Source organism: Chiloscyllium plagiosum, unplaced genomic scaffold (genome assembly GCF_037043375.1).
Source record: "Chiloscyllium plagiosum isolate Xiang-an unplaced genomic scaffold, Cpla_swu_hap1 HiC_scaffold_44, whole genome shotgun sequence".
Classification (NCBI taxonomy): Eukaryota; Metazoa; Chordata; class Chondrichthyes; order Orectolobiformes; family Hemiscylliidae; genus Chiloscyllium; species Chiloscyllium plagiosum.
This window is the reverse complement of record NW_028270182.1, coordinates 10,628,647-10,647,942: the sequence shown is the minus strand read 5'-3', so window position 1 is coordinate 10,647,942 and position 19,296 is coordinate 10,628,647. Positions and strand designations below refer to the sequence as shown.

Sequence of the window (19,296 nt, the reverse complement as noted above, 5' to 3'; positions counted from 1 at the left end):
CCCATAGCCCTGTATCAACCCCCAAACTAACCCCACTGCCCTGCTCCCTCCCTGTAGCCCAGTATCAATCCTCAAACTAATCCCACTGCCCTGCTCCCTCCCTGTAGCCCTGTATCAATCCCAAACCAATTCCACAGCCCCACTCTCTCTCCATGGCCCTGCTTCAATCTCAATCCAATCCCACTGCCCCGCAGTGAATGGTCCAAGCATTGCTCAATGCAGCATTTCAATTGACAAGAGCCCTGAAGTTTGATAATGGTCTGGGAGCTGATCCTGGCTTTGATGTGTACTGTTCCATTACAGCGTTCATACTATCAGTACGGAAGCAGATCCTGAAATTCGGAGAGGATTGGATTTTTCTTTTCCTGCTGGGTATGTTCATGGCCACCATTAGCTTCAGCCTGGACGTGATCACTTCAAAATTTCAGAGAGGTAACAAAGGATTTTCTGCTGGATGAGAAATTGTCTCTAAGTCTTTACTTCCTGTCGTATAGCAACAACTTGGAAATACTAGCTTGAAAATTCATGTCAGGGAAAAGGTATTTTAATTCTACCATTGAGTCACACAGCATAGACGGAAGCCATTCAGCCCAGCCAACTTGTGCCAGCTCAGAGCTCATCAGTCGCCCTCTCTCCCCTTGTTGTTTTCCCAGAGCCTCAGAGTAATATTTTCCTTTTTTATTATTTCTCTGATTTCCCCTTCTGAAAGTTCCTATTGAATCTGCACCCACCGCCCTTTCAGGCAGTGCATTCCAGATCACAACCACTCACCGCTTTTAAAAAAAAAAGAAATTGGCCTTATCTCGAGTCTGGATTACTTGCCATTGATTGGAAACTCTGTCCCTATGGTTACTGATCCCCTTGCAAGTGGAAACAATCTCTCCTTGGTTATTCTATCAAAAGCCCTCACAATTTTCAAGACCTCAGTTAAATCGCCCGTTGGTTTCCCCTGTTGCAGGAAGTGTGGAACAGTAAAGCATAGGAATGCACCCCCTCCCTCCGCCACCATGCCCAACCATGTGCCAAATGAAACTAATCCCTTCTGCCTGTCCTTGGTCCATATCCCTCCATTCCTTGCATGTTCATGTGCTTATCTAAAAGCCCCATAAATGTTCCTATCATATCCTTCTCCACCGCCATCCCGCAATGTGTTCCAGACTCCTACCTCCCTCTGTATAAAAAAACTTGCCCCTCACATCTCCTTTGAGCCTTCCCCCTCTCACCGTAAATGCATACCCCCTAGTATTAGACATTTCAACTCCAGGAAAAAGATTCTGACTGTCAACCCTATCTGTTCCTCTCTTAATTTTATGGATTTCTATCAAGCCTCCCCTCAGCTGCTGCTGCTCCAGAGAAAACAACCTGAGTTTTTCTAGCCTCTCCTTATAGCTCATACCCTCTAATCTAGGCTACATCCTTTTCTGCACCTTTCCCAAAGCCTCTGCATCTTTCCTGTAATGTGGCGACCAGAATTGAACGCAAGTGTGGCTGAACTGAAGTCTTATAAAGGTACAACATGACATCCTGACTCTTGTACTCAATTCTCTGACCAATAAGTGCAAGCATGTCAAAGGCCTTCTTTACCACCCTGTGGTAAAGATACCTGTGTGGCCACTTTCAGGGTGGTATGGTCTTGAACCTCAAGATCCCTCTTTACATCCATATTGTTCAGGGTCCTGCCAAAACTCAACTTTTGGTGTTTCTCCATATAGTCAAAGTCCCTCATTAATGGTACCTCTCTGCACCCCCTTCAAAGGCTTGTCATCCTTCCTCACCCATGGTGCTCAGATATGGCCACAAAACTCCAATGGCTTAGAGATAGTAACAGTTAGTCCTCTATATTTATGCAGTTTAATTTGAGGGGGTTAATAATCCACAGGTCTAGACTAATATTCTGGGGATGTAAATTCATAATCCCAACACAGCAGCCGGTGAAATTTAAATGCATTTCATAAAATCCGGCATGATGAGCCATGACAACGGTCATTAAAAAAAATCATATAGTTCACAAATGTCCTTTAGGGACAGAAATCTGTTGTCCTTACCTGGTCTGACCTAGGTGTCACTCCAGTCCCAAAGCAATGTGGTGGTTAATATTTGGCAGCTGGTGAAACTTCAGTTCAATGAGTGCATCTGGGAATTGTATGTAGCTAGTCTCAGTAATGGTCAGCATGATGACCATCAAGACAACCACCGCACAGAGGGTGGTGAGTGCCTGGAGAAGACTGCCAGAAGTAGTGGTGGAGACAAGTACAATATCATTGTTTAAGAAACATTTAGATAGATACATGGATGGGAAAGGTATGGAGGGGTATGGACCAAACGCAGGCAAATAGAACTAATTAATTGTGAAACCTGGGCAACATGGATAAGTTGGGCCGAAGGGCCTGTTTCCATGCTGCAGACCTCTATGACTGTATCATCAGTTGTTGTTTAAAATCTATCTGGTTCACTAATGCCCTTTAGAGAAAGAAATCTGCTGTCCTTCCCTGATTTTGCCTACATGTGACTTCAGACCCACAGCAAATGGGTAGGCCGGTAAATGGCGTGGTGAGCCACTCTGATTTGGGAGGGCAACAAATATTGGCCTTGCCAGAGCTACCCAATTCCTGTAAAAGGATTTCCTACTTATCTTGGTGGACCTCCATTGGGTAATCTGAGGGGCAGATCACACTAGCAAGATAACCTTGCAATGTGGTTCTGCTGGCAGTCACGCTGAGAGCTTTTGCAGGGTTTCCACGGTTCCTTCATGTGATGTGGGCATGATTCCTGATGAAAGGGTTTTGCCCGAAACGTCAATTTTCCTGCTCCTCGGATGCTGCCTGACCTGCTGTGCTTTTCCAATCTAATCTCTAGCATCTGCAGTCCTCATTTTCACCCATCACTGACCTGGACCAGCGTTTGTTGCCATCCTTAATTGCCCCTTGAGCTGAGGGTTCACTTCAGAGAGCAGTTGAAGTCAGCCTCATCGTTGTGGGCCTGGAGGTACATATGTGCCAGGTCAGATAAAGACGGCAGGTTTCCATCCCTAATATTCTTCAGAGTTTTAACCTGGGCCTCAGGATTACTAATTGAAAAATGTGTTGCTGGAAAAGTGCAGTAGGTTAGGCAGCATCCAAGGAGCAGGAGAATCGACGTTTCGGGCATAAGCCCTTCTTCAGGAATGGATGCTGCCTGACCTGCTGTGCTTTTCCAGCAACACATTTTTCAGCTCTGATCTCCAGCATCTGCAGTCCTCACTTTCTCCTCAGGATTACTAACATTACCACAATGCCAATACTGCCACTTCCCCCTCTCATGTTCAAGATATTAAGGGGAACAGATAATGTAGAATTAGGTTTTATTGTCACATGTGCTGAAGCCCAATGATACAGGAGTGCAGTGGAATGTTCGCATTCCTAGCGTCACTTTTGGTACCCAGTAGAGGAAAAAATAAAGTTAAAAGTTCAACGTTACGTCCTTCTTTAGCCATGTTGGAATTTTAAAACAAAAAGGAAATATTGCTGGAAAGAGAGAGATGTTTCTGAAACTTCTCATTTTGCACCCATCAGTTTAATACAAGAATATATTTGTTTGATAGTGGGGCTGTTGGCTCACTTGGAACTATTCAGCATGGGATGCCCGATCACAGAATCATATCTAATGCCTTGCATTTGTTTTATCTTTTACAAGCACGGGGTGGTTAAGTATGGTCTATACTCTGCCTATTTTGAAAACTTGAAGGAACATAGTTTTCACTTCAGTCAGCCAATCGCTGGAGAAAGCACTGACAGAAAAGATACCTGGAACACAGGTGCTATTTACCCAGAGACCATTCGTCAATATACCATTAGCCTGGCTATTCAATTAACAAATGTCTTGGACTCTCTCCTGAGAACATGGGGAGGCAAAAACACAAGCAGAAGCTTTCAGATATTATCGAAGAGTTAATGGCAAGTCCAAGCCACTGCCCACCTCGAAAGGTCAGAACGCAGGAGTGCAGTTGGTAATTGATCAGTAGGTGTTGGCATATTGGTAATGTCATATTGGCCACTGCTAAAGCAGTTTCAGATCCCAATACACCACAGCAGCCATGTGGAATTTAAATTCAGTGAACGAAATCTGGTTTCTCAGTCATGGTGATTATAACAGTATCGTCAATTACTGTAAAAACCCATCAGGTGTCCTTCAGGTCAAGTTGTCGACTGTCTCTACCTTCATTCCTGAACACCTATTGTTATAACCATGGCTTATCGATGGATTTTGGAATAGAATAAATAGACCCTTAACTGTGAAGACAGTTGCAGGAGACTGGTTTCACTCTGAGAGGCATGGCACAGAAGATGCCAACTCAATATCTGTAAATCCATCTTGTTAATTGGAGCAATCCCAACAGCCTGGAATGTTACCCTTCCTTCTTTTCCAAATAAGGGACTGATTCCATAAGTGCTATAGCCATCTTGCTTTGCTCTGGCTCCTGTTTCACACAGGCAAATGACTGTATGGGGTTTGCACGTTCTCCCCATCGTCTGCATGGGTTTCCTTTGGGTGCTCCTTTTTCCTCTGACAGTGCAAAGATCTGCAGGTTAGGGTGGATTGGCCATGGGAAATGCAGGGGTAGGGTCTGGGTGGGGTGCTCTTTGGAGGGTCGGTGCAGACCCAATGGGCCGAATGGCATGCTTTACAATGTAGGGACTCTATGATTCTTATGAATGACTTAAACCCAAGACAAGGGAGTGTAGTGACTACACAGAATAAGAGCTCATGGTGTCGGGGGTAACGTATTAGCATGAGCAAAGGATTGGTTGGGTGAACAGGAAGCAATGAAGATGCATAGATAAGTAATTTTCAGGCCAGTATGATTATACCTAATATGATATTTGTGAACTATACCAATCATTTGGATGGAGGGACCAAATGTAGGGTTGTTGAGTTTGCAGGTGGCATCAACTGGGCAGCATTAAACACAGTATTGGCAGCAGCATAAAATTCCATCAAAATATTGATGTGATTAGGTGAATGGGCAGAGCTATGGCAGATGGTTGTTAATGCAAGCAGGCGCAAGATCATCCATTTCAGACTGAGGGAGGAACAATCAGGGTATTTCCTCGAAGATACTGAATCAAATACACCGGGTGTCCAGTGAGATTTGGAGGGTTCAGGTGCCTAACTCTAAAATGCCACAAAACAGGTACAGAAAACAGTCAAGAGGGCTAATGGAATGCTGGCCTGCAAATCTAAAGGGGTTTTGGGGCAGCATGCTGGCTCAGTGGTTAGCACTGCTGCCTCAGGGACCCGGGTTCGATTCTAGCCTCGGGTGACTGTCTGTGTGGAGTTTGTACACTCTCCCCGTGTCTGCATGGGTTTCCTCCGGGTGCTCTGGTTTCTTCCCACAATCCAAAGTTGAGCTGGCCAAGTGAATTGGCCATGCTAAATTGCCCATAATGTTAGGTCCATTAGTTAGAGGTACAGTAGCGCCTTGACTTATGAACTTAATCCGTTCTGGGACCTGGTTCGTGAACCGAAAAGTTCGCAAACTGAATAAATTTTTCCCATTTTTCGGATAGCGTAAGAATGCTTGGATGGCTGTTCACAGCGCACCCGCCAAAGACGAACTGAATGAGATCACACGGGGCCCGAGAGCTTTTGCGTTCAACAAGCGCATAGCAAAGCAGAACAATGAAACCAGGTGGTCGCACACGGGATTTTTGCGTTCGTACCTTCGTTCGTGCCTTGAATTTCATATGTACATTGAAGCAATATTTTACGTACAATCCTATTCGTAAACTGACTTGTTCTTGAATGGGGTCGTTCGTATGTTGAGGTGCTACTGTATATATAGGGTAGGGGAATGGGTCTGGGTGGGTTACTCTTTGGAGGGTTGCTGCGGACCTTTTGGGCTGAAGGGCCTGTTTCCATACTGTAGAGAATCTAATCTAAAAGGCTGGAGTGTAGGGGTGCAGAAGTTGTGCTGCAGTCATACAAAACCCTAGATTGAGCATCCTTGGAGCACTGACACTGCGCCATAGGAGGGATATTTGGGCTTTGGAGGGAGTTCAACATAGGTTTACAAGGACAATACCTCAACTTCAAGCTTAACTCATGAAGAGAGATTAGACAAATTAGGCTTTTATTCTCTTGAATTTAGAAGGTTATTAACAGGGAAAGACCATGGAGAAAGTGAGGGCTGCAGATGCTGGAGATCAGAGTCAAAAAGTGTGGCGCTGGAAAAGCACAGCCGGTCAGGCAGGATCCAAGGAGCAGGAGGGTCGATGTTTCGGGCAAAAGCTCTTCATCAGGAATCATGTCAATGATGCTCACATCATATGAAGAACACAGAGGACCCTTGGGAGCCCTTCAAAAGCTCTCATGGTGACTGCCAGCAGAACCAGTGTGACCCACTTTGCAAGGTTACCTTGCTATTGTGATTTGCTCGAAACGTTGACTCTCCTGCTCCTCAGATGCTGCCTGACTGGCTGAGTTTTTTCCAGCTGTACACTTTTTGACATAGATAAAAGTAAACTATTTGCACTGATTTAAGATTCTAGAACCAGGAGACATGGTCTAAGAATTAGGGCCAGAACATTCAGGAGGGATGTTAGAAAACACTTCAACACACAAAAGGTGGTATAAGTTGGGAAGTCTCTTCCTCAAATGGCAGTCGATGCTAATTCATTTGTTGAATTTAAATCCGAGATAGACATTTTTATTAAGCAAGGGCTATGGACCCAAGGCAGGCATTTAGAGTTAGGCCACGGGATCAGCCATGATCTTACTGAGTGGCAGAGCAACCTTAGGGAGCTATTCCTGCATGTGTGTTCCTGGAATATTGTCGATTATTGCAAGGGGGATGCAATATAAATGCAGAGATGTTTTGCTATGGCCAAACAGGACATTGGTGAGACCACATGTAAAGTACTCTATACAATTTTGGTCTCCTCAATTAAGAAAGGAATAATTTATATTAAATACAGTTCAGAGAATGTTCACGCAACAGATCCTGGGATGGGAATGGTTATCTTGTCAGGAAAGGTTTTATATAAGTAGACAAGAAATAGGACCCAGGGGTAGGCCATTTGGTCCCTCAAGAATGCTTTGCTATTCAACAAGATCACGGCTCCGAGTCTTTGGAGCTGTCTTCCCCAGAGAGCGGTGGAGACAGGACTCATTAATTATTTTTAAGGCAGGTGTCAATAGATTCTTGACCGACAAGTGGGTCAAGGGTTATGGGGAGATGGAGGGGGAAAATAGTGTTAAGACAGAGCATCCAGGATCTTACTGAAAAGTAAGCAAGCTTAAAGGGCCTAATGGCCTACCCTTGCTCTCAATTCATTGGGCCACGTGTGTGTTTATGTACGTAAAGGGTATCATGTCGAAGAAAGGTTGGTTGCATGGGAGGGCGGGAGGGGATGTTAGCTGAATTATGTTATAGGTATTACATTAGATTCCCTACAGTGTGGAAACAGGTCCTTTGGCCCAACCAGTCCACACCGACCCTCCGAAGAGTAACCCACCCAGACCCATTTTCCTCTGACTAATGCACTACGGGTAATTTAGCATGGCCAATTCACCTGACTTGCTCATCCTTGGACTGTGGGAGGAGAGAATGTGCAAACTCCACACAGACAGTCACCCGACCCTGGTGCTGTGAGGTAGTAGTGCTAACCACTGAGACACCATGCCACCTAGGTCTTTTAAAAGCCTCTCACTCCCCAATCATCCCTTTACCTGTGAATAGCCTCCCCCAATGAATTTTTGAAAGGTCCTGTCCAATACCATCAAAATTAGCCTTACTCTAATTTAGAACTTCAACTTTTTAATCAGTTCTGTTCTTTTCCATAACTATTTTAAAACTAATAGAATTGTCCCAAAGTGCTCCCCCATTGACACTTTATACATTAATGAGCTGGTATGTTAAGGGTGCTGCTGGTAATGAAGGTTGTTAAGTTATCAGTGTTGAGCATAGAAGCAGAGGTAGAGCATATGGTCCTGAGAGCCTGCTCCACCATTCAATATGATCATGTCTGGTTATCCAACTCAGTACCTTGCCTACCACCTATAAAGGCCAATCCCCACAGTTTCGTTTCCAATCAAATTCCTAACTCCTGTTAGAAGCTGGAGATCTGAAAGGCTTGGTTTGCATGCTGCCGGCCTGATAGTAAAATCAGCTTGAGCTTTGCAAGAATTAATACGATCTTGAGTCCAAAAGGTTGCTAGTGCCCTATGATTGGGACTGCGACAAAGGAAGCTTTAGGCACTCTGAGATTGCATCTGCTTAGCGGTCAGGCGATTTGTTATTTTGTAAACTTTCTCAAAGAGCTACATCTTGCAAAAAATGTGACAACAAGGAAAAGAAGGAACAGTAACAAGGTGCACAGGGTAGATTCATAAGAGTCTTTGGCAAGCTGTAGTAAAAACAGCCCACAGTGCCATTTGGCTCATCAAGTCTGCATCAACCCTCTGCAGAGCATCCCACCCCCTGTACCTAGCCCACACATCCTTGGACATTATGGGCAATTGGACAGTCAAGATTAGAGTGGTGCTGGAAAAGCACAGCAGGTCTGGCAGCATTCGAGGAGCAGGAAAATTGACGTTTTGGGCAAAAGCCCTTCATCAGGAATATTCCAATCAGCTCTATTCCTGATGAAGGGCTTTTGCCCAAATGTCGATTTTCCTGCTCCTTGGATGCTGCCAGACCTACTGTGCTTTTCCAGCACCACTCTAATCGACAGTCCTCGCTTTTGCAATTTAACACAGCCAACCCACCTAACCTGCACACCCTTAGAACTGTGGGAGGAAACCAGAGCATCCATGGAGGAAACCCATGCAGACACAGGGCGATCTCCCAAGGCTGGGATCGTACCCGGGTGCCTGATGCTATGGGGTAGCAGTGCTAACCATTGAGCCACCCGTGCTACCCCCACAATGGCTGTTGTCCAACTATAGACACAGTAATATTCATTAATCAGTGATTAAAGCCTCTCATTTCAAGTGTTTGTTTGCTAGTTGGCATCCTACTCCAGCTGTGTCATACTGTGCATCAATTTACTGGAAATACCTCTATCCACAGATAAAGAATGTTTTTTAACTTTAATGGAAAATGCAAACCAGCCAGTGATCCGAAGCTAAAACAAACAGTTGATCTGCGATTGGCTTCAGTGGATTGGACCTTGTTCCTTTCAGGAAGGTCTTCATGTTCACAAATGACTTGCTCCCATTCGTGGGCGGCACGGTGGCACAGTGGTTAGCACTGCTGCCTCACAGCGTCAGAGACCCGGATTCAATTCCCGCCTCAGGCGACTGACTGTGTGGAGTTTGCACGTTCTCCCCGTGTCTGCGTGGGTTTCCTCCGGGTGCTCCGGTTTCCTCCCACCATCCAAAGATGTGCAGGGTCAGGTGAATTGGCCATACTAAATTGCCTGTAGTGTTAGGTAAGGGGTAAATGTAGGGGTATGGGTGGGTTTCGCTTCGGCGGGTCGGTGTGGACTTGTTGGGCCGAAGGGCCTGTTTCCACACTGTAATCTAATCTAATCTAATCTAATCTAATCATTCCAGTGAGCTGGCTGGTAAACCCAGACACTGGCACACTCAGGGTGTTTGATGGTTCAGGTGGGCGGAGTATTTTGGGGTAGGGTGTGCACTCCCTCTGATGTCCAGTCTTTACCTCTGCACGTTCCCAATGAGGTCTCCCTTTCCTGAATGAACCTTCTCCATCTTGGTGGGTCTCTGGCAAGGATCACACGCGTTTGCTGCAGGACTGTTTGTTTAACCTCCTCGGGGGGGGGGGGGGGGGGGGGGGGTGGAATTTGAATTCAATTTCTTTTTAAATTAAGAGTCTAATGATGACCACGGAAGCCATTGTTGATTGTTGGAAAAACGTCCTCCGGGGAAGGAAACTGCTATCTCTACTTGGTCTGGCCTAAGTGACTGCACAGCAATGCAGTTGATTCTTAACTGACCTCCGGGCAATTAGGGATGGGCAGAAAATGCTGCCCAGTCAGTGATGCCCATATCTCATGAATGAATAAAGAAAAAGATAGTTGATTTGGGAGATGCTGCTGCTGGTTGGACTGCCTTCTGGCCAGCAGATTTGGAAGATCTTGTGAAAGCACCACAGTGGATTAATAACTGACTCAGATCGGTGGCCTTCACAGGGCAGGCAAGTTAACTGGCCATCTCCACATCCATGATGTAAATAGTAGAGCTCCCATCTGGTGAAGAGCCCAGCATTTCTAACGTTTTGATGAGACTCAAGAACAGTCTTTTTAAATCTCCAATCTTTTCTAGGGTGTGAGTGATGCGAGCAAGTCCTGGATTTGTTGTCCATCTCTAATTGCCCTTGAACTGACTGGTTTGCTACAATCATTCCAGAGGGCAAATAAGAGTCAACCCCACTGCAGTGGGTCTGGAGTCACGTGTAGGCCAGACTGGGTAAGGACGGCAAATTTCCTTCTCTGAGGGCATTAGCAAGCCAGATGGGGTTTTTGCAACAATTGATCATCACCATCACTGAATGTTGCTTATTAACTGGATTGAAACTCCATAAGTTGCACCGGTGGGATTTAAACCCACAACATTAGCTGGGCTTTTGAATTACTCATTCACTGATGTTATCATTACACTACCATTTCCCCTTAGCACGTCAAATGGATCAAGTATATCAGATGAAATTTAATGCAGCAAAGTGAACAGTGAAACATTTTGGTCTGAAGAAAGGGCAAGGCAATATAAAATGGAGGGCATAATTCGAATTGGGCCGTATAATCTGAGAGACCTGGAGGTATACTCTTTTGCAAACCAGTAGAATAAGTCAATAACTAACCAACCTACTCAGAGGTGTCATGATACACCTCTGGTGCAGGTGGGACTTGACCCCAGGCCTCCCTGATCTCAGATAGGGGCTCCACCACTAGAGGGCCCTCTAGGCAGAGTACAGGGGACATTTACAAGCAGGGCTTGAAAGTCAAGCACAGGAGTTGAGGAAAGATTGGATAGATTCAAGTCAGAACAGAGGAGGCTGAGGAGTGTAATAATTGGGGTGTACAATATCATGAGGGCCTGGGAAGAATCATTTCCACTTGTAAAGAGGTCAGTTATCAGGGGGCATGAACTTAAAATGATTTGTGTTGTAGCTGGGCATGAGGAGAAACCTAACCCAGAGGCTGGTGATTGTCTGAAATTTGCCGCAGAAACCCAAAACTTATCAAAGATGAACCTGGATCTGACCTGAAGCACTGATGCCTGCAAGGCTATGGACCAGAAGATGGGATCAAATGGACAGCGAAATTTATTTCTTTTCGGCTGCTCAATTTGATGGGTTGAATGACCATAATGTTCCAAAGGTTTCTTAAAGTTCTATGAACTGTCAAAAGTTGCTATATAAATGCAAGTCTTTTTCTAATTTCCCTTTGAGGAGAGATTGGAACAAAATCTACCATGCCTGCTTAATATATAACTACAGTGATTGGTGTGATAAACAAGGCTAGAGTGACCAATTAACTATTGTAAAGATTAAGTAAATAGCTTTGCTTTTGCCAGGGTCAGAGAACAGATAGATAACGAAGACTATGAAATGCCCTCTAAAATCAGCAACCAAGAAAGTGTAGTTAGAGAGATTGACAGAGAGAAAGGACAAATCTACTGTCGAGTGTCTAATTACCTCTGTTATAAGGTTTGATCTGCAGGCTACAAATCCATACTAATTCTCTGGGGACTTGAGGGTCAATCCCCACCAAAGGGCTGGGGAAGTTTAAATTCGATTAACGTAGGCAGCTCTAGCAAGGAATTTGAAATTATCTTTGCACTGGTTAACATGTTAACTTATTTCAATTAGCCAACTGCATGGCTGTTAGTTTGAGGTCACATGTAAGGTTGGGAGATGCCGTCCCGAAAGGAGGTTACTGAGCAAGATTTTTCTGAAAATTAACATAGGTTGTCATTACTGAGGCAAGTCAGATTTAAGTTGCATTGTTAATTGTTAATTACTGTGGGATATAACAGTGCCAATATTTATCACTCTGTTTAAGGATCCTGCTGTGCACAAATTGGTTGTCATCGTTTCCAAATTATTACATTGATCGTCACTGGCTGCAAAGCATTTTGGGATGTCCTGTTACAAATCCATTGCCCTTTCCCAGAAAGCCATAGGCTAGCTAGGCAACCTTTACCGAATTGATAGCTAAGGTGGTTAAGCCGGCGTAAGGGATACTTGTCTTTATTAGTCAAAGCATTGAATACATTCGGTTTGTTTGCCTTTATTGTTTAGTACATTGAGTGTAGTAGTTAGGAGGCCAAATTACAGCTATACAGGATATTGGTGAGGCCACTTTTGGAATACTGCATTCAGTTCTGGTCTCCCTGCCAAAGGAAAGATGTTGTTAAACTTGAAAAGGTGCAGAAAAGATTCACGAGGATGTTGCTGAGCTTGGAGGGTTTGAGCTATAGGGAGGGGCTGAATAAGCTGGGGCTATTCTCCCTGGAGTGATGAGGGGTGACCTTACAGAGGTTTATAAAATCAGGAGGGGAATGGATAGGGTGAATAGTAAAGGTCTTTTCCGCAGGTTATGGAAGTCCAAAACTAAAGGTTGTAGGTTTTAAGGTGAGAGGTTCTGGGTGTAGGTTTTCTCGCTGAGCTGGAAGGTTCGTTTCCAGACATTTTGTGACCATAGTAGGTAACATCTTCAGTGGGCCTCCAGGCGAAGCACTGCTGATGATTTCTGCACTCAGGCCCCTTGGCATCATGGTAGTCCACAAACCCACCAACACACTAAAAGCAGCTAATGAACTTGAAAGACCCTATACAGACAACAAGCAAAACTAATGTAATTTACAAAATACCATGCAAGAACTGTAACAAACACTACATTGGACAAACAGGCAGAAAACGAGCCACCAGGATGCATGAACATCAACTAGCCACACAACAACATGACCCTCTCTCACTAGTACCCTTATATACAGATAAGGAAGGACACCACTTCAACTGAGACAACACATCCATCCTAGGACAAGCCAAACAGAGACATGCATGAGAATTCCTAGAAGTATAGCATTCCAACCGGAACTCTATCAACAAACACATTGAGTTAGACCCCATTTACCACCCTTTGAGAAAAAAACAGGAAATCACATCACCACAGGAAATGACATCACCAACCCAAAGAAACCCAAACATATAAATAGAAAGCAGGAATCAGCAGCAGTGCTTCGCCTGGAGGCTCACTGAAGACGTTAACTAGTAGGGTGATGAAACATCTGGAAATGAACCTTCCAGATCAGTGAGCAAACCTACATCCAGAACCTCAACCTGAGCTACAAATCTTCTGAAAGGACCTAAGGGACAACTTTATCACACAGAGGGTGGTGCATGTATGAACTGAGCTGCCAGAGGAAGTGAATGAGGCTGGTGCAATTTTAACATTTAAAAGGCATCTGAATGGGTACATGAATGGGAAGGGTTTAGAGAGATATGGACCAAATGCTGGCAAATGGGAGTAGATTAATTTAGTATATCTGGTCAGCATTGGATGGGTTGGACCGAAAGGTTTGTTTCTGTGCTGTACATCTCTATGACTCTATGACAAGAGCAATGAGATAATGATGGAGCTGTTAGTTAGGCCACAGCTGGAGTACTATATGCAGTTCTGGTCACCCCACTATAGGAAGGATGTGTTCACATTAGAGTGAGTGTAGAAGAGATTCACCAGGATGTAGGCTGGAGTGGAGCGATTCAGCTATGAAGAGTGACTAGGTAGACTGGGGTTGTTTTCCTTAGAGCAGAGAAGGCTGAGAGGGATCTATTGAGATCACAGAGTCATAGATTCATACAGCGTAGAAACAGACATTTTGGTCTGACTAGTCTACACCAACCATGTTCCCAAACTAAACTAGTCCCACCCGCCTGCACTTGGCCCATATCCCTCTAAACCTCTCCTATTCATGCACTATCCTCAAGTCTTTTAAACACTGTAACTGTACCCACATCCACCACTTTCTCTGGTGGTTCATTCCACACACTAACCACTCTCTGCGTAAAAAAGTTGCCCCCATGCCCTTTTTAAATCTTTCTCCTCTCACTTTAAAAATATACCCCCTAGTTTTGAACTCCCCCACCTTAGGGAAAAGACCTTATCTATACCCCTCATGATTTTATAAACCTCTGTATGGTCACTCCTCAACCTCCTATGCTCCAGTCAAAAAAGTCCCAGCCTATCCAGCCTCTCCTTATAACTCAAACCCTCCATTCCTGGCAATATCTGGGAAATCTTTGCTGAACTCTTTCCTTTTAATCCTTCAAATAACAGGGAGACCAGAACTGGGCACAGTACTCCAATGTCCTGTACAACCTCAACATGATATATAAAGTTCTGAGAGGCATGGACAGGATAGATAAGGAGAAACACTTCCCCTTAGTATAGAGATCAGTGGCGAGGAGACACTGTTTTAATACCATAAAATATAGGAGCAGAATTAGGTCGCTCCGCCCATCGAGTCTGTCCTGAGATTCTGATAGGGCTAGGGTTCAGGTAATATCCTTTAAGGGGAGGAGCAGGAGGTTTAGAGGCGATTTTAAGAAAACAACATTCACCCAGAGGGTGGTGGTATTGTCTGGAACTCACTACCTAAAGAGTGATAGAGGCAGAAATCCTCAAGACATTTCAGAACTTTTTGGATAAGCACCGTAGCAAACTTGGCCATGGGCTAACTGCTAGAAAATGGAATTAGAATAGATGGGTGTTTGATGACCAACGGTGAACACAATGGATCAAGGGACCCCTTTCTCTTCAGTAAAATCTCAATAACTATGGATTGGGAAATATGATATGACACGATTGATAGATTAGATTCCCCTGCAGTATGGAAACGGTCCTTCAGCCAACAAGTCCACACCAACCCTCCAAAGAGTAACTCACCCTGACCCATTCTCCTACACTTACCCCTGACTAATGTACCTAACTCTATGGGCAATTTAGCATGGCCAATTCACCTGACCTGCACATCTTTGGATTGTGAGAGGAAACCAGAGCACCCCTAGGAAACCCACACAGACAGTCACCTGAGGCTGGAATCAAACCCAGGTCTCTGGTGCTGTGAGGCAGTAATGCTAACCACTGAGCCACTGTGTGATTGCCAGATGAGGTAATAAAAACCTGGCCTAATTTACAAGCAGTAGATGGCTGGGGAAGCCTCTATCTGCAGACAGATTTCACTGTTGTTGTATTCTGTTTAAGAGAGTTTACCTGTAAGGATTCCACATGCAATCTGTACACAATGTTGTGACTCTGTCTGCCAGTTAGACTGCTGTGGATCTGTAGACTGCACACACTAGTCAGTTGTTGCTGTAATGTCTACCTCATCATTGATAATGTGCTTTACAGTTCGAGATAAACTAGCCCACAGAGGTAATCGGATCTGGTGAGCAATTGATGGTTATCGTTAACAGGAACAACTTCTTGTAAAATTAGTTGTCAATTTTCACTGCCTCCTTCTTCTTTTCCCTGTGTCAGCCAACCTGTGGGTCTATGACACACTGGAAAATTATCGGTACCTGCAGTACTTCTCCTGGGTGCTTTATCACGTCATTCTCACCATGGTGTCCGCTGGAGTGGCCAAGTACATCTCACCACAGGCCGCAGGTACGTACTCTCTGCCACCATCCATGCCCCTGCACATCGAGTGGCACACGTGAGTCATCCATATGATCGTCCTTTGGGAGTTTTTGAGTTTATCAAATAGGAAAAGACTTGGATTATTTGAGGGGTTCATCCCCTTGAAGGGGTGCAGAGGGGCTGAGGGTCCACGAGTGGGGTCAGTGTGGAAGTGCGCTTTGCTGAGCTAGACTTCTCAAGCTCCGCAGCCACGTGAACTGTCAGCTCTGAGTTAAAGGGTTAGCAAATAGGACTGTCACTCCCTGTGCCTGATGAGGTGCTGTCTTCTGGCTGAGACATTAAACAGCGGACCAGTCAGTGTCATTGCAGATGAACGTACAAGAAGCCGGGGCCACCCTTTGCCGAAAGTTTAAAGAAAGGTCTGAATTTATGTGGTGCCTCTCAGGACCATAAGACACATCAGAGGGTTTTACAGCTAATTACACACTTCTCGAAGGACAGTCACAGCAGCAGTGTGGGAGCATAGCAGCCAATTGGCATACAGCAGTGTGATAAGTGCTTGATTGAGGGACAAATATTGGCCAAAACATTGGTTGCATCTTTTAGAACCATCCAAGCAGAGATATTGATTCATTCTTTCCTGTGGCATGGGTGGGTAAGGATGACAGATTTCCTTTTCAAAAGGGCATCAGTGAACCAGATGGGTTTATTTTTTAAACAACAGTCAATGATAATTGTCATGATCAACATCATCATTTGTGGGAGATTCAAGATGGCGGCACTCTGAACAGTCTGCAGTGTTGGGCTCTGTGCCAAACCCCAGGCAAGGTGGGCTCTTACCTCACCCCCATTAGCTCCTCCCACCCCAGAGGAAAGTTTGTAATGTAAAATAGAGAGAATGCCTAGAGTCCTTTTAAATTAAGATTTGACAGATCTGGAGCTGAAATGAAAACATCCGAGGGAAGGGGAGCAAAGGGAACACAGCAGGCAGGGTGCTCTATTACTATGTCAGGTACACCCACAGCCTTGACCTCAACTCCCATGGCTGCGCCATTAAGTTCAGGGGAGCAACAGCATTTACTAACGGAGTTTGCAAAACTCCGTGACTAAATCGAGGGAGCGCTGGAACCAATTGCTGCCACGCTGGCAAAACATGAGCAGGAGATCTGGGCTTTGGATCAGCACATGGAGGTGGTGGAACAAAGGACCACAGGGTGGGTGGGGGGGGGGGGGGGGGGGGAAGCCTAGTAAATACGGGTATAATCACTGTTGTTCCTGTGGATGGGAGCCTTGGTGGAGGTGTGGCGAGTGGAGTAATGTAATATAGTACAATTTTAATTTTAGTGGGTTTAATTTAATTTAATGTTATTTTATTTAATTTGAGTTTATGCTAATTTGGTTAAGTTAAGTAAATATGAGACGAGTGTATCTTGAAGAATAGTAGGCAGTTTATTGTCAAGGTTACTGTAATATAATACAATAGTACAATATTATTTCTACCTTACTGAACTTTTATAACTTCTTTTGGTTTTTTTTGTAAAAGAGTGAAAACTTTTTTCAATAAGTATATACATCATTTGTACCGTAACACTAGAGTAGGGCTTCCCCCCCAAAAAAATGGTCAAGTCCCTCAGTAGAGACTCAAACTAAACATTTGGAGTCACCAGGATCAAGGCAATGATAATCATCACAAAGTCCCAGACGAGTACCTAGCAACTAGTGGGTGGCACAGTGGCTGAGTAGTTAGATTATTTAACTACTGAGCAGTAGCTGTTCCAATATAGAAATATCAGATAAACACACTCTTGGCAAAAAGACAAATTCAGAAACAGATTGCCTCACATGCAGTTCTCCAAACCAGGAGGAAAGAATATTGAAAGACAATTCTGGGAGAGAGAGTGTAGTAGCTGGGAGGGATTCACTGCCTTCCAAACCTGCTGAGACTACAGCAACAACAACTTAAAGCTAAACCAAAACTTCCTGGATCTGTGAGAGCTTGACTGCACCCAATCAGGCTGCTTCTACTATTCGAACTTTAAAAAAATACACCAAGGCCTCACAAGTTGTTTATCTTCTTATAGACTGCTTGGTACCTGTCCCTCAATCTCTCTCTAAAGGAAACCAGGACAAAACACATCTCTGAAAGCCATAGCATCATCACAACATACATGCTGCACAAATGACAGGAAATGACCATCTTCAACAAGAAAGAGTCTAACCATTTCCTTTGATATTCAACAGCATTACCATCACTAAGTATCTCACTATCAACATCATGGGTTTAGCATTGACCAGAAACTGATGTGGTCCATGTACACATTGTGTCTACAAGAACAGGTCAGAAACCAAGAGTACTGTTGGGGTAACTTACCTCCTGACTGCCCAAAGCCTGTATTCATCTACAAGATACAGGTCAGGCGTGTGATGGAATACTCCCCACTTGCCTGGATGGGTGCAGCTCCAACGACACTCAGGACACTTGACACCATCTAGGACTAAGCAGTGATTAGCACTCCATCCAGCATCTTCAGCATTCATGCCCTGCACTACCAAATCTCAGCAGCGTGTACCATTTACAACATGCAGTGCAGAGATTCACCAAAGTCCTTTGACTGCATTTTCCAAACCTGTGACCTCTTCCATCTCGAAGAATAAGGCCAGTAGATGCATGGGAACATCACCACCTGCAGGTTCCCTTCCAAGCCACTCGCCGTCCTGACTTTGAAATATATTGCCATCCATTCAGTGTTGTTAGGTCAAAATCCTGGAGCTCCCTTCAAACAGTATGATGGGTGTTCCACAGACTGCAGTGGTTCAGGAAAAAAGCAGACCATCACCTACTCGAGGACAATTACAAATAGGAAACTAATGTTGGTCTTCCCAGCAATGCCCACATACCATGCAAGAAATTTTAAAATTGCTGGCATTTGTACACAACAACAGCCTCCACCCAACCCTCTACATCAAAACCTCTCTTGGCATCTCTGAGACATCCTCCTTTTGCAAAATTGAGGTCTACAAAATCATGAAGGGTATAGACAGGGTAGATAGAGATAGAGCTAACACCAATTGTTACAGCTAACCTGAGAATGCAACTTTTTAAAAAAAGGTTTTGTGATTTACATATGAAAGAAGTGAAACTATCACTTTATTCTAACAGATGAAAGACTCAACAACAATCAAGGTATTTTTCAATGTATAATTTAAGTTACATCACACTGTAAATTTTTGCTATAAATTCTGTGCCTTACAATTGTGTCCTCCACTATCACCTGATTGGAAGCGAGTGTGCTTCCAATTAAACCTGTTGGACTATAACCTGGTGTTGTGTGATTTTTAACTAGATCGAGATAAGCTTTTTCCCAGGGTGAGGGATTCAATAATGAGAGGTCACACATTCAAGGTGAGAGGTAAAAGGTTTAAGGAGGATATACGCGGCAAGTACTTTACACAGAGGGTAGTAGGTACCTAGAATGCGTTGCCAGCAGAGGTAGTAGAGGCAGGCAGAGGTAGTAGAGGCAGGCACGGTAGATTCATTTAAGGGGTGTCTGAACAGATGCGTGAGTAGGTGGGGAGCAGAGGGATACAGATGCTTAGGAATTGGGCAACAGGTTTAGACAGTGGATTTGGATTGGCTCAAGCTTGAAGAGCCAAAGGGCCTGTTCCTGGGTTGTAAATTTTCTTTGTTCTTTGTTCTTTCTCCAGCATT

The 19,296-nt window shown here is 44.5% G+C and overlaps 1 protein-coding gene across 2 annotated transcripts in view; it reads left to right on the top strand.

Annotated features, from left to right (window-relative positions):
- Nucleotides 1-19,296, top strand: part of LOC122544340 (chloride channel protein ClC-Kb-like) — a 75,051-nt gene that overhangs the window by 1,615 nt on the left and 54,140 nt on the right. Inside the window, exons 2-3 of one of the 2 annotated variants that reach the window (XM_043683534.2) lie at nt 304-432; nt 15,486-15,614. In XM_043683534.2, the coding sequence (XP_043539469.2) occupies nt 304-432; nt 15,486-15,614 (258 nt within the window). The remainder of the gene's footprint in view (nt 1-303; nt 433-15,485; nt 15,615-19,296) is intronic. The other variant, XM_043683535.2, reaches the window with a different exon arrangement.